The following is a 15,888-nucleotide window of genomic DNA, read 5'->3' on the forward strand; positions in this document are numbered from 1 at the left end:
TGTTGTGATGGAGTTCCAGACAGGCAGGAATTGCGTTAATCTGCCCCCCAACAGGAGTGGAATGCTGTTGGGGGAGCAGAGGGAAGTCACTGTTTTGTGGTGGAAGAGGTTCGATTACTGTTGTTACCCCGACCTCTTCCTTTGTTGTTATTCCCTCTATACCCTCCTCTAAAATATCCCTTGTTAGAGGATGTTTGTGTGTTGGATTTGAAGGACGTTGTATTGTCTGCACCAGTTTGTTTGGAGCCCCCTCTATAGAAGGAGCGACGAAAGGAACCTCTAGTTTGTGTGGACTGTAAAGCTCCCATAGATTTGGCAGTGTCTGTATCCTTTTTCATTTTTTCAAGTGCTGTGTCTACTTCTGAACCAAATAATTGGTTTTGATTAAATTGTTGATGTAAAATGGTAGTTTGTACTTCCTCTTTAAACCCTGAAATGGGTAGCCACCCATGTCTTTCAAGTACAACACTAGTATTTACAGCTCTAGATGCAGTATCTGCTATATCTAGTGCGCACTTGATTGAGGCATTAGAAATAAGCTTGCCTTCTTGTATAAGTTCATTTGTCTGTGTTTTATATTGGTCAGGTAGATGTTTTAGCAGTTTCTCTAACTGATCATAATGAGCCCTATCATATCGGGAAAGGAGGGCGTGTGTATTAGCTATACGCCATATGTTGGTAGCTTGTGCAGCTATTCTTTTGCCTAAGGCATCTATGACCTTGGATTCTTTATCCGGTGGGGGTGCCTCGCCTGAAGTTTGTGAGTTTGTCCTTTTCCTAGCGTTTGACACAACTAGTGAATCTAATGGTAGTTGTCCTTTAATGTAGGTTGGATCTGCAGGTGCAGGCATCTATTTTTTCTCAATTCTAGGGTTCAAAATCCCAGCTCGTACAGGGTCTTTAAAAATTTCTGGAGCATGTTTAATGACCCCTTTGATCATAGGAAGAATTTGAACGGATCTTTGCGATTGTTCAAATGTGTCTAATAGAAAATCTTCCTCTACCTCATCAGAATGCATAGTGACCCCGTGGTAAATGGCAGCTCTGTTCAATAGGTGCCCAAAGCCAATGTTATCCTCTGGGGAGAAGGTTTTGATGGGTATGACTGTGGGTCAGGAATATCTGGTGTATCCTGTGGGTTTGGGTACTCCCAGTCTGTATCATCTATAGGGAATGGGAAAGGCTCATCTGTGTCTATCCCACTTCCTAAACTATACTCATCATCATTTTGATGTGAGTGTGAGGATAAAGGAGGAGAATGTGAAGGAGACATCTGTGGTGAATTGTTAAGAGGAGCAGGAGAGAAGGAGAAGGAAGTATAGGTGAAGAAGGGTGCATAGGGGATGTGGCAGAGTCCTTATTCTTGGCAGGAACCACAGGTGTGGATGTTTCATCTGCCTTCCTTTTCTTGTGTGGTGTAGTGGACACATGACCTGTTTTTGGGTCAATGTAGATCTTCTTTTGCAGAGGATCTGGCTGGAAAAGTTCTTCTCCTTGTGGAACCTTTGTCGGCGCCGATTTTTTCGATGCCGGACGAGGTTGTTGCTTGTCTTTAGCCTTAGGAGTTGTTACAGTATCCTTTGGCGTAGTTTTCGGCACCAAATGTGTTGTTTTCGGTGTCGTCAAGTCAAGTCAAGTCAAGAAATTTATATAGCGCGCTACATACCCATAGGGTCTCAAGGCGCTAGGGGGAGGGTGGGGAATTACTTGTCGAATATCCAAGTTTTAAGTTGCTTTCTGAATGCTAGGTGGTTCTGGGTAAGGCGAAGGTGAGTGGGAAGTGAGTTCCAGGTTTTAGCTGCCAGGTAGGAGAAGGATCTACCTCCCATAGTGGTTTTGTTGATGCGAGGTACCGTGGCAAGGGCTTGGTTGGAGGATCGCAGCTGACGGGAGGGGGTGTAGAAGGACAATCGTGTGTTGAGGCATTCGGGCCCAAGATCGTAAAGTGCTTTGTGTGCGTGGGTTAGGAGGCGGAAAGTAATCCTCTTATTTACGGGGAGCCAGTGGAGGTTTTTCAGGTGACCAGAGATGTGTTCTTTACGCGGGATGTCTAGTATGAGCCTGGCTGAAGCGTTCTGGATGCGTTGGAGTTTTTTCTGGAGTTGTGCGGTGGTACTGGCGTATAGTGTGTTTCCGTAGTCCAGGCGGCTCGTGACCAGTGCGTGGGTGACCGTTTTTCTAGTTTCGGTGGGGATCCAGCGAAATGTTTTTTTGAGCATGCGAAGAATGTTGAAGCAAGATGATGAAACGGCGTTGACTTGTCTGGTCATCGAGAGTGAGGAGTCTAGGATGACGCCCAGGTTCCGTGCGTGGTCCGTCGGGATGATCCGTGCGTGGTCCGTCGGGATGGGGGCTTTTCCAAGGGCTTCTGGCCACCAAGAGTCATCCCAGGCAGAGGGGGAGGTGCCTAAGATGAGGACTTCTGTTTTGTCTGAGTTCAGTTTCAGAAGGCTGTGCTTCATCCACTTGGCTACTTCTTTCATTCCTTCGTGTAAGTTGGTTTTGGCGGTATTAGGGTCTTTGGTGAGTGATAGGATCAGTTGAGTGTCATCCGCGTAGGAGATGATGTTGAGATTGTGTTGGCGAGCGATGGCCGCAAGGGGGCTCATGTATACGTTGAAGAGGGTGGGGCTGAGTGACGATCCTTGTGGCACGCCGCAGATGACTTCAGAGGCCTTTGACTTGAATGGTGGGAGGCGGACTCTCTGTGTTCTTCCGGTGAGGAACGAGGTGATCCATTCCAGTGCTTTTCCTTGGATTCCTACGTCTCTGAGGCGCTGTAGAAGGGTGCTGTGACAGACTGTGTCGAAGGCAGCGGAGAGGTCGAGGAGGATAAGGGCGACTGTGTCTCCATTGTCCAGTAGAGTTCGAATGTCGTCTGTTGCTGCGATGAGGGCGGTCTCAGTGCTGTGTTTGGCTCGGAAGCCGGACTGTGAGGAGTCGAGGGATTTGTTGGTTTCGAGGAAGGCGGCGAGCTGGTTGTTGACAGCTTTCTCAATGACTTTGGCCGGGAATGGAAGAAGCGAGATGGGACGGTAGTTTTTGAGTTCGGTGGGGTCAGCTGTGGGTTTTTTCAGAAGGGCGCTGAGTTCTGCGTGTTTCCAGCTTTCCGGGAAGGTGGCGGAGTTGAGGGAGCAGTTGATGACATCTCGGAGGTGTGGTACTATGATGGAGTCTGCTTTGTTGAAGATGTGGTGAGGGCATGGGTCAGTTGGGGATCCTGAGTGGATGGAGTTCATCAGGCGGATGGTGTCCTCAGTGGAGATTGGGTTCCAGTCGTTAAGGATGTTCAAGGGGGGTGAGGGTCCTGCAGGAGCTTGGGTGGGTTGGTCTTCGGGTCGGTTGTCGAAGCTGTTGTGGATGTCTGCGATTTTGTTGTGGAAGAAGGAAGCTAGGGAGTCGCAGAGGGCTTGGGAGGGGGTGATGTCGTTGGAGTTGGCTGATGGGTTGGTAAATTCTTTGACGATGTTGAATAATTCCTTGCTGTTGTGGGCGTTGTTATCTAGACGGTCTTTGAGTGCGGCTTTCTTGGCAGATCGGATTAGTTGGTGGCGTATGCGGGTGGCGTTTTACACTGTCTTTGGAGTGGAAGCTGGTCTCATCGGCTTCGAGGCGTCGGACGCTGGCTTCGTACCCTTGTCTTTAGAAGTCGACGGTTTATGAGCCAAGACTTCTTTCGGTTTCGGTGCCGAGGGAGCTGGTGGGATCGACACGTGCGGCTTGCTCGGTACCGAGCTACCGGAAGGCTTAGTTATTTTCTTCAGAGCCGGGCTCGATGGCGGGGCCGTCGAAGGGGTTTTTCGGTCGCGACTGGGCACCGGAGATAGAGTGTTGACCTTTGCCTTCGGTCTGGGTGCTGTGTGTGGTGCAGGGGCAGTAGTACTCACGCCCTGACCAGATTGTATGGAGTCATCTGAGTCGTCTGCCTCTGATACAATTTGGAGATCATCGGAATCTTCTTAGGGTCCGAGAGGATCCTCCTCGTCGAAGATATCCACCGGTTCCGGAGCTGATCTCTGCATGTCATGTCGACGGGCGCTTCGAACTCTGATGGTTATCTTGGATCGAAAAGACGCGCAGGCTGTACAGCTGGATTCGTCGTGTTCTGGTGATAAGCAGAGATTGCAGAGCTCGTGGTATTCACTGCGTGGAAACTTTGCTCAACACTTAGGGCATCTCTTGAATGGCGTCCTTTCCATGAGGTGTAGGCCTCACGGCGTGGATAGGCCCAATGGCCCGCGTTGACAACCGGAATCGACTTGATGGAGTCGAGACGATGTTAGTTGGTATCGAAATTAGTTTGGAGAGTTTTGGGAAGTTTTTGCGCTTCAAAGTGCTGGGAAAGTGTATTTCTAGCCGCAGCGGAAAACTTTCATCCGAACCCAGTGGTGGAAAAAAACAATCTAAGGATGGAGCCAAGGCCCATGCGCACTATCGTTCAAGGGAGGAGTCATCAAGACGACAATAACATGCAATCATCCGAGCCCAACACCAGGTGGCGATCTAATGCTAAGTGTACAATCTGCAGCTCATATGCCTCGAACACCTATTTTCAAATGGCTCGCCACCGTTTAGCATAAACGGTGACGCCGGCCAATGGAAAAGAGGGGCGGGGGTTAAAGCCCTTGCCTGAAACGACTCAAAATCATAAAATCTCGCCGAGCGAGCTGCGCATGTGCGCAGCAATGTTAGCCGAGACCTAAAAAGACAAAACATCGAATACTATCACGAAATGTGCTGCATTACGATGCCTGGTTTTGCCTTTTCTTGCAGCATCATTTAGTCACTAATGCTGCATAATTTGGTCCTCCCCTGCTGCATAATTCCAGTGGCCCTTGTAATAGCTCTTGTGATAACATTATACATTTGCTGCCACCCAACTCGCTGAAAGAACAGTCAGGGCAAGTCCATGAACAATCTTGTAATAAAGCAATACTGTTGGGAAATTACGATAATGGGATTATAAAAAAACTGCAAAGAGGCAAAAGTGGTGCTACCATAAGACAATTGAAAGTAGGGGTAGCTACAAGGGATTTCGTTTGTCTGCTTATTTAGATTAATTTGCTAACGTGAGTCAGTGGAGTTAGTTTTCACAAATCTAACCCGTATGTATCCACAGGATAACAGCACAATTTCTTCAATTGATAAAACAGTAGCTACCCCTACTTTCAATTATTCATTGCCCAAGCCTACAAGGGTCAATTGGGTTACCCAGTACCTCTTTATGCTACCATAAGACGGCAAACAGATTCCTGCAAAGGAATTTCGGTCTCTATATCACACTTGTGATCTCCAAAGGGAATTATTTAGTTAGTGCTTCATTTCTTTATTCTTTGTTCTTCTTTTAGCGTCACACTCATTATTCAATATAGTTTATATTTTGCGAATCGGCAAGTAACAAAAACAGAAAACAATCAGTTACACCACTGTTGTAAGGATGCAATTTTTTTTTAATTTTAGCATATAATCATTACATATTTTTTAAGAGATATTTGATAACAAAGTTAAACAGGTAGCAATAAGGTAAGAGGAAGAGTACAATGAGAAGGCATACATTAGGTAAGTAAACATACAATAGAATACCTGGAAAGACCTAAACAGCAGGCAATGGACTAGAATTCCATAATCCTTGTAGATTCTATATGAAAGTTACAATAGGTGCAGCTCATTAAGTCCACGATTCCGGCAGATGGTCTGATATCTGCTGGGAGAAAGTGGTTCTATATATACTGGACTAGAAGGAAGTACAGTGTGTATAGAGTCCACCAACCCCAGAGGTATAACAGAGGTTAAAGTCAGAACTGACCTTACTCTCCAAAGAGGTAGCTTGGTCGAGCAGTTAGGCAGTACCAGAGGACAGTGTAAAGCATTTGTTGTGCACACTCAGTCAGCAAAAGGTTTCACACACTCAAGAACTGAACTCCAGACCAATTGTTGTTATATCCTCAGATATTGTTGTTTTATTTTTAGAACCAACAGTTATAAAAAAATACTTTTCAAGATACGAGTACTCTCTTGTAAATACTTTGCAGAGGAGCAATAAGTTTGTACACACAGTAATTACAGGGTAGATTATACGCAACACAGTTCTGAAACACACTCTAGCATTGAGCTCAATGGGTTTTTCATAGGAAAGTACAGTTGATTACTTTATGGATTACTTTGGTAGTTCCAGGACTAGATCTTAGATTCAGTCCTGGAGTCTAAACTGAAACCAGATTAGCAAAAACGTTTTAGTTACTGTGATGAATTTTCCTGAATATAAAGCGGTTTTAAAAGTTCACACTTAGAAACTTTTCAAGGTGATTCTGACAATGTTATCCAATGGGAGGAAATTCAGGTTACAGGTAAAGTACGATTGCGTTAGTTTTGTAACCCAGCACTAGTCTCCTAGGGCCAGCACTGGGGGCTTAACTCAAAACAGGTAGGTAATTGCGTTTCAGTATTTCATACGATTTTTAAAGAATATTTGCAGTTTTCAAAAGTAGACACTTGGAAGAAATTTCATAGAAAAGCAGACAATGGGTCCCTATGGATAAAATACAGGTTACTAGTAAATCCGCTAGGGATTATTTTTGCGGTTCAGCGCTGGGCTGAAAGGTACAGGACTGACTTCTCTCCTGATCACAGGTGAGTATTTTCAAATTCGGACTGTGGCTGATTTATAGGAATATTTTCAGTTTTCAAAACTTCACACTTACCGGTCTCCAGGTGAGTACTTGGTTGGTGAAGTTAGGGTTCTGGGCGTAGACTCAGGGGTCCCCCAGGGTCAGGTGAGTACAGTTAGTTCAGTCCCAGCGGCACAGGGGCGGTCGGGTGCAGAGGTAGGTAGGCCCAATGTTATCCAAAGAGGGAAGGGGGGCCTTCGGTTGGTGGCGGCTGGCTAGCAGGCCACGCAGCTCTGGGAGCTGGGCTCCTGGTCACTTGCTCAGGGCAAGGGGGGAAGTAAGATAGGACAGAGAGGTCACAGCCAGCGGCACTCGGGCAGCTGGGTGCAGGGTGCTTTAGAGCCATTGGACGCTCAATGTTATCCAATGAGGATCTTGAAAAAGGAACAAAGGCTGCAGGCTCGGGGACGGTGACTCTCCACGGGCGACCAGCACTTCGAGAAGTAAGTTCGGATCTTGGAGCACAGGTAGGTACCCCAAAGGGGGGGGCACAGGGAGCCGTGGGGCGCCGGGTGCAGGGATGTCTTTGGGGGTCGGAAAAGCTTACCCTCGGCTGGTCGCGGTTGGGGTGGCCGCTGGTTCTGAGTCTGCAGGCGTCAGCTGGTTCGTCGAGGAGGGTAATTGGGCACTGGACTTCGGGTCCCAGTCACCGGGGGGACATCCTCGTGGTCTTGGTTTGGGTTGGCCTGGCCCGGGCTCGGCTGGTGCAGAGTGGGCTGGTCCGGAGCTTCCTGGTGGGCGCCAGGTGGGTTGTTGCAGCAGAGCCTCTGCTGATGGGAGTTCCAATGTTCGAGAGGGTCAAGGCAGGCAGATATTCTGGGTGTCCCAAGGTTGCCATCTGCGGAGGTCGCCGGGATTAGGCAGGAGCAGGTTCCAGGATCAACAGGCCGGTAGGGCTGGGGCAAAGTCAGTTGTGTTGTCCTGTTGTTAGCAGCTGCGCGGCGGGTCTTCCTCTTCTTGATCTTCTTTCTTCTTTTGATATCGGGATCTGAGGAAGGAAGGTTTAGGGAGCCCCTAAATACTAAATTTAGGGGCGTTACAGGTAGGGCAAGGGCAGGGACCAATGGGTCCCTGTCTTGGGGTGAGGACACCCTCTAACCTGCTCCTCTGCTGTGGGAGGGGGGCAGGAGCCTAGCTGGGATTGGGCAGGGTTCCCCATCTACAAGATGGCTGGAGCCCGGGGTCGTGCTTCACCTCGCCTCCTCCACCTGATGGGTGGGGTTGGCAAAGGTTGGCACACCTTCCTTCCTGACGTAGTTTTTCCCGCCAGACTTCCCGCCAGAGTGGGGGTAGAATGGGTGGGGGGCCAGTTGCTGGGTACAGCAAATGGTCTTGAGAAGCTCTCAGAGGCGGTATGCCTTTGAAGCTTCCGCCTATCCATCCTGGGGGAGGAGACATATCACCTCGCCAAGGATGTGCATTATTGCAGGCCCAGGAGAGCGGGGGGTTCTCCACCCAGGGGTCCAGCAACATGTCTGCTGTGTGGCAGCCTCTACAGCCCCTCAGCCCAGATGCAGATTGTAGGTTCGGGTTTTGGAGGGCATCTCTAAGATGCCCTCTCGTGCATTTTACATTAAATCCCACACTGGCATCAGTGCAGGTTTAATGTGCTAAGAAGTTTGGTACCAAACTTGTCAGTCTTCATTGTAGCCATTATGGTGCTGTGGAGTTCGTAATGACAACCTCCCAGCACCATATACTCTTAAATGGCATCACTGCACTTACAGTGCCCAGGAATGGCCCTGGGTACTGTAGGGGCACAGAGCTCATCCCTCTGTGCCCTCACCTCTGGCATAGGGCACCCAGCTAGAGGGATGACTGAAGTATGCCAGGGCAGTGCGTTCTGTGGGGATGTATGATGTTAGCACACACACTTTTACCACGCATACCATTACCACGCATTTTTTACAACCCAATACCTTTACAACGCATAGTGCGTTGCAATAATTTACTATTCCAACACCAGCCCCCGTGGACACTAGGGAAGGTTATTGGATAGTAAATTAACCTATTCACTAGCCATTCCCTAAGTCAGATCGCCTCAAAGCGCTATGCGTTGTAATGGTATGCGTTGTAACAGATGCGTGGTAGTGGTAGTGCGTGCTAAAAGATGCGTGCTAAAGGTTGTATACCGTTCTGTGGGCATGGCACCCAGGGATGTGTGCCATGTCGACTCTTGTTTTAGTTCTGTACTTAGACACTCAGTCGGGAAAGGCAGTGTGTGGGTGCCAGGGTACAGGGCCCCTGAGGGTGGCACAATAAGTGATGCAGCCCTCAGGGGGTCTCCTCTGGTCACCATGCCCTGGGTACCTAGGGTGCCATTTACTAGGGGCTGACAGGTGGCCAGAGGTGCAAATTGGGTATTTTGTTTCAGCAAAGCGTTTCTCTTTAGGGAAGGAACACAGGCCCTGGGTACCTGATTGGCAGGGACCGAGGGCACACTCAGTCAAGCACATCAGCAGTTCAGAAAAAAGTGAGGGCATACCAAGGCAAGAAAGATGGCACTTTCTCACATCTGCTCATAATGGCGGGGTAGATAAGAAAAGGACACAATGGCATGATTTCGATGTTGGTCGGAGTTGCCTCTAAGCGTCACCGTTTCGGTGAGTCAACAGCCCGACCAAAGGTCGGTGGTTCCACACACCCGATTACGATGCGACCACACATGGTGGAGTTTGTGACAAATTCCTGCACCATGTGGCAGGCACCGTAAGGTGACTGCCATTTGGTGCAGGGATTTTCACTGGGACACAATAGGTGCCCCCCAGGGCCACATACAGAGGGCCAGGGGGAAGTAAGCCCTGATACGGGCCCCAAAGTCACTTTCCGACAGCTTTTCCGTGTCAGAAAGGTCGACATGGAAAGGCTGTCGGAAACCAACACAACGGAGGGCCGTACCGCTGCCCCGGCGCCACAGGGCATGGGAACTCTACTCTTCGCCTGTGACAGGACCGACTCTCAAACGTTTGGGATAAGGTATTGATTACTGCGGGCCTGACCTCGTTCCCATTGCCTCTGGCAAATACGGACTTCCCCCCCAGGCATGACGTAAAGCAACTTTAGACGCTGACCCGAAGGGGGGCTGCGAACGCCTGGGATGTATTTCATCAGGACAGTCTGATTGCATTCAACCTACTCAAGAAGCACTATTCTCTAATAAGACAGACCAGTGCTCTTACACACAACTCAGACACTGGGTGCTCTGGTCTGAGGTTGACACGGGAGCAAGCTGGCCAATGACCCACTTTTGAAAAATGGCTGCTTCTCAAAACAGATGATAAGTGGCTAATCTCTGAGAAATATCTCCATCTGACTAAGATAGAAACACACCACAATGCCTCCCAATGGGACTACCCAGGGGTAGAGCTGGACAGAACCTTTTCAGACAAAGAATGGAGAGATAACTTCTATAGAACTCACCACAAGGCACACACCACAGAACATACTGAAACAGCTTACAAGGTAATTTCCTACTGGTACTACACTCCAGCCCGCCCCCAGAAAATGAACAGTCAATGCTCCGGGTCTGCTGGTGAGGGTGTGGCAATTCAGTGACTTTTCTCCATATCCTCTGGCACTGCCCAAAGCTGAATAGATACTGGGACCAAACCCTAGACGACACAGATGCTGCTTTTAATACCACTATCCCCAGTTTCCCAGCTTACACAGTTTTAGGACTCCCCAACGCACTAACATTCCCAGTCCGATCCATCCATGGGAGACCGATAGCCCTAGCATTGAAAGCAGACTTCAGGTGAACCTGTCTTCCTGGGGCACAGATAGAACACCAGATTACAAGCAATGGCTGCACCAATTATGGCCTATGCTTGGCATGGAACGACTGTCCATGGCTGCAACATCTGATAGCTCTTCCTATGAAGAGATATGGACCAAATTCATTTCTATTCTCTCCACAGAATACAGGGTACTAACATGCCGGACATTCCTACATATTTTAAGACTCCTACCAGATCCCCCAGCCTCAGGGCTGGCTGATGTGACGATGACAGATTAACAAAAGAGCCCTGAAATATAAACAGGTAGAATACCAATACTTTCCTTAGCATGGCGTTGCTCAGTAGGGGATGGGGAGGCGGGTGGGTGAGGGGATGGTTTACATTTCTCTTTTTTGTCTTTTGTCATTTTTACTGTTCTTCGTGATAAAAATCAGTTCCTATGATATACCACTGCTGCTCGCATTTGGCATCAGAAGATGCAATGTAAACGCGGCCGGCCCGATGGGTTGTAGGTGGCTTGCTGTGTACACATTACCTGAACACACCTGGCATCTATACGCAGCTGGCCCAGCTTCAGTTGTAGGTGGCATGCTATGTACAATAGAGGTTACTTTGAGGACAATAATATAAAAGATTTGATCCTAAAAGTGTAGGGCTTACTCAAGTGAGATCCCACTTGCATCACATAGGATTTAGAATTATTGACCATCAAGACCTGCTCTTCCATAAATTGGACAAAGGAGTTAAGCAACGTTTGCAGCTCCCTCTCTGTCTTAGCCATCAAGACAGCGTCATCTGTATACAAAAGGACAGGGAAACTGCACCGTCCCACCTGAGGATAATACACAGACTCCAGGAACACCTTCTCTAAGTTGTTTATATATAGGTTAAACAAAAAAGGGGTCAAGATGCAGCCCTGACGGACCCCTCTCTGTATAGAAAACGTTTGGGTTACCTTAAAGTCTTTGGTGTATTTGACCTTCGCCTTAGTGTCTCAATGGAGATCCTGTAAAAAAAGGACAATAACCCTATCCATACCGATAGATGACAGATTCTACCACACCTTACTTCTATTAACAAGATCGAACTCGGATGATAGGTCCATGAAGGCTAGGTAAACAGTACCAGGGCGGGCAACTGTATACTTATTAAGCATCATGAACAGGTTCAGACATTGGTTCATGGTCGATTGACCAGGACGAAAACCATATTGAACTTCTGACAAGATGTTATTGTCACCGCCCAGCTAGATAATCTGTCCAGTAAAATACGTCTGACCACTGAATCCAACAGGGAGATTGGCCTATAACAGTGTGTGCTGTCTTTATTCCTTTTTTTTTAAAAAAACAGGAACAATGGTGGAGGTGGCCCATGAACCTGGGGGCCAACTCTAACAGCTGCATTCATTATTTAAGTGAGGGCAGGGGCCCACAGCTCCAGACTGGAAATGTAAAGGTCAGGGGAATCCCATTTCGTCCCGGGGCCTTGTTACGAGACAAACCTACTATGCCCTTTCTACCTTTCCCCTCTGAAACACACAGGGCTGATTTACCTGTTTCCGCTCCACTAGAGACACTCTGAGCAGGTGGACACCAGAACGTGTCCTCAAAACGGCTAACCCATTCATCCTCAGTAATATGGGCATCAAGGGCATTTACTGTGTCGGATGCCTAGAAAGGGCTGTTGACAAAGCCCCAAAACTTGGGACTACTCTTAAGAGTGTTGACCTCAATACGCTTGCTCCAGGCATCCACCTTCAACGCCTCCTTTCGCCTAGCCAATGCTCCCTTATACTGTTTTCCACAGGTTTTTACTAGGCAAGTGTCTCTTGGGGTGGTACACAGAGCTTACTAGACGCGCGCGGGCAAGCAGAATCAAACGATCTTGGGACCCGGTCTAGGCACCTTTTAGAGGCAGGAGCCTCCAATAAATCAGCTATGGAGCAAGAAATAACTACAAAAGCATTAATGACAACTCCTGGCTTGGGCTGCGGAGCCAGGCACGTCTGTAGCTCTTATAATATTTGACTAATAAGGTCTCATGGAAAGAGTCAGGAATGATATGGGATCCGCCTTGAACCTAGCTATTTACAGTTCAGGAAACAGCTGAAGACCTTTCTCTTCCCATGAGTGGCAGTGGTATTCTAGCTATCCTAAATGCGCTAGGATGCCTTCTGGTAACCATGCGCAATATAAGTTTATATTCATTCATTCATTCATTTAAGCCTTGTACCATCATCTGTGGCTTTCTATAGTCCCCCCTTGTTTTGGGCTAGTGGGGGACAGCTGGCTTTAAGACACAGGGGGTTATGGTCAAGGAAGATACTCGCTTCAATAGAGAAATCCAATATAAGGTAAAAAAGCAGGGTAGAAACAAAAATAAAATATATTAATGAATCACTACCGTTCCCATTAAATGTGGGGATAAGTTCCCTCCAACCTGGGTCCAGTTTGCCCATTGCTGATAAAAGGTCAAACGTGTTCACTATATCTCCCTGACAGGTATGTTCTAGATGCAACCCTGTCAAACGAGGACAACCTGAAGCTCCAGCGCCTAACTCTCTCGGATCCCCACATGGATGGATATTAAAATCTCCGACCACCATTAGATACCTCTTCAAGATAATGGAGGTGTTTAGATTGCACAGAAATGCACTGAGCCTGGAGTTGTTACGGACCTCTGGACGAGATAATGTGGCATTATAAAAGTTTAAAAGACCCACTGTAAAGTGACAAAGTCTGCAAACATGGGTTGTCTGTGGACAGCACATCAATACTACATTTCACCACCAGAGAGACATTAACAACCAGGCCCCCTTTAGTCTGGTCTACCCTTGATGGGGTGGCAGGCACAAAAACAGACTTATACCTCTCCATAAAAAATGAGTTTTCAGCCCATGTCTCCTGCAAACACCCTCCTGGGTCAGAACACTTGATATAGATATATATATATATATATATATGTTAGCACACACCTCCGTGGTCTATGCGAAGGTCAAGAAAGGACGGCACTCCAAGTTGTTGTTTACTCCAACAATGGTTTATTGGCAGACCCCCCTGCCCCCCTGACATACGCGTTGCACCGATTTGGCTTCTTCAGAAAAAAAAAAAAATATATATATATATATATATATATATATATATATATATATATAAAAAACATACATCCAGGGGTAGTACTGTAACAAAAGAGTCTGCATCCTACAGTCTCGCTGCAAAAATGCCATCTGCAGACAGGATTGCGATGAGCTACTGAAAACTCTTTAGTAAGTGTACAACTTCACTAACCAATTACTATGACAAGTTACTTAATGTGGCCATGTAAAACATGTCTCTCAAAATCTGCAACTGCTTTATATGAGGTTCCAGATGCAGCTACTGATGGTGCTGAAAGCATATAATGTGACACTCTAACTCAATCCAGCTTATTTTAACAACTATCCTTCCCATCAACACACCAGAAGGTACTCGAGATTAGCAAGGGTTTCCAAACCACAGAAAGAGCCAAGACATCCAACATCCAACTGTCTGGCCCTACTCTGCACATACCCAGTGATGCTGTGGTGCATTCAAGACTAATTTGTTTAGCTGTGTCCATTTGTTGAAAGTCTTTCTGTTGGTTTAATTATTGCCTTTTATTTACTTCCATGTATTAGTTCAGACCTGCAACCTGTCTTAACACACTCATATAAAAGACATTTTAAGTGAAATGAGTAACATGTCACAGTAATGTGTAAATGTTAAAGTTTAACCTTTGCTTACCATTTCATACCAGCATCTCTCATTTCCTTCTAGCCAGGCCAAAAAAAGACACCAAACGCAATCATGAATGAAGCGGTAAAGTACAATCTGTGAAATCAAAATAGGCATTGGAAGACTGCCATTTTTAAGATTATTGTTTTACTGACACCTCAACGTTATACTGTAGGAATGGATCTGACTACCCAAAATTAAGCAGAACAATAAGTACTATTTTTAAGGTCGTACAAAAAGAAATGTTATGGAATGATAACGCTCTACCCACAAAATAAAGAATGATGACATTGACTTACAGAAAACAGTTTGGTCCAAAGACTGTTGCAAGATTGAAAATATTCATTCGATTCTGTGAGTGGTGCTTGGATACTTGCATCAAAAACTGACAAAGATACTTCAGCAGGCAATAGTGAATGTCGGGCAGTTCCAGCAGTAACTCCTTTAGTCCTTTCTCTCGTTCGGCTTCACTTCCATTTTCTAGGTAGAAAGACAGTGGTTCATAAAATATGAATGTGTCAGAATCTATTTTTTAGAAAGCTAATACCACAACTCACTCGATCCCTTCACTCTGCTTTCCTCCCAATTAAAATGAACCATTAGGCAGAGCTTCTCACACTGTGCCATGTTGAGGTAGGCTTTATTGACTTAATAGTAAGCCACTCTATTGAGGTTTTCCTTCTCATTCCACCTCCCCTTTGACACATCCTGGTCCCGCCACTTTATCTCCCTATTCTCCATCCGCTTTTTGTTGCATTATTTGACATGCATTGATACAAAGGGAACACAGAGAGATTTCTTGGCTAGTATATTATGAAGATAAACTTCACACATATGTGAGGAGAGTGATAAAAAGGTGCATTTCAGTGCCATTGAATCAAATACTATAATACAGTAAATCCTCTGACTTGTAAGGTGTGTTGCATGACTATAGTTTTTGTAGGTTACAAATAAAATATGTAACTTGCACTGGAACTGAACTAAATACATTTGCATTGAAGATTTTTTAAATCTTAATCATAAGAAAAACAAAAAAATTAAAAACATCAAGATAATCATCATCATAAGTAATTTCAGTTAAAAACCATAGAAATCGTCATAGTTATAATTACTACTAATACATAAAAAAATTCCTTAAGTCAAAAAATTACATAATTCATAAATACAAGAAATCATAATAAATCACATTAATATCATAATAAATGTTACTGGTGTATATAATATACATATACTACCTCCCTGGCAGCATCATTACTTTCCCTTGTATCCCTTTTTTAGGTTGAAGCCTACCAGACAGCGCAATTCTCTGGTTTGCTAACAACATCTTGAGGCCATTCTGAAAGCTTCCCTGGGAATCCATTACGGCCATTGCTTACCATTGGCTTTGTGGTTTGTAACAGACATTTGCTTACTTTCAATTTGATAGCTATGTTTGTTTTTGGTTGTCTAGCATGCTTTTTTACCTCCCCTGGAGCATAGCATATTTACCACCTTTATGACTGTCTCCTTGTATTCTTCAAATCAACAATGGGGAACAAGGGCAATGAAGGTCCAGCACACAAGACCCAAATATGAACTGTAAACAATGAGGTGTGCTTTTCCTAACTGTAGGAAAGAAATTAGAGAGAGAAGGGGGAATAGCTCCTATAAGGAGCAAGGACACACACACACCCAGAAAGGTGTCATGCTTCATCATAAGGCAGCTCCTCGTTGGTCCGGCGCTGCAACGCC

General features: G+C 46.2%; 1 protein-coding gene across 1 annotated transcript in view; it reads right to left on the reverse strand.

Annotated features, from left to right (window-relative positions):
* The window catches only part of FAM13A (family with sequence similarity 13 member A), a 1,072,469-nt gene that overhangs the window by 811,258 nt on the left and 245,323 nt on the right, over positions 1–15,888 (reverse strand). Inside the window, exon 4 of the mRNA XM_086961617.1 lies at positions 14,457–14,637. Within this exon, the coding sequence (XP_086817743.1) occupies positions 14,457–14,637 (181 nt within the window). The remainder of the gene's footprint in view (positions 1–14,456; positions 14,638–15,888) is intronic.

The sequence above is a fragment of the Lissotriton vulgaris genome, chromosome 3_1 (genome assembly GCF_964263255.1).
Source record: "Lissotriton vulgaris chromosome 3_1, aLisVul1.2, whole genome shotgun sequence".
Taxonomy (NCBI): Eukaryota; Metazoa; Chordata; class Amphibia; order Caudata; family Salamandridae; genus Lissotriton; species Lissotriton vulgaris.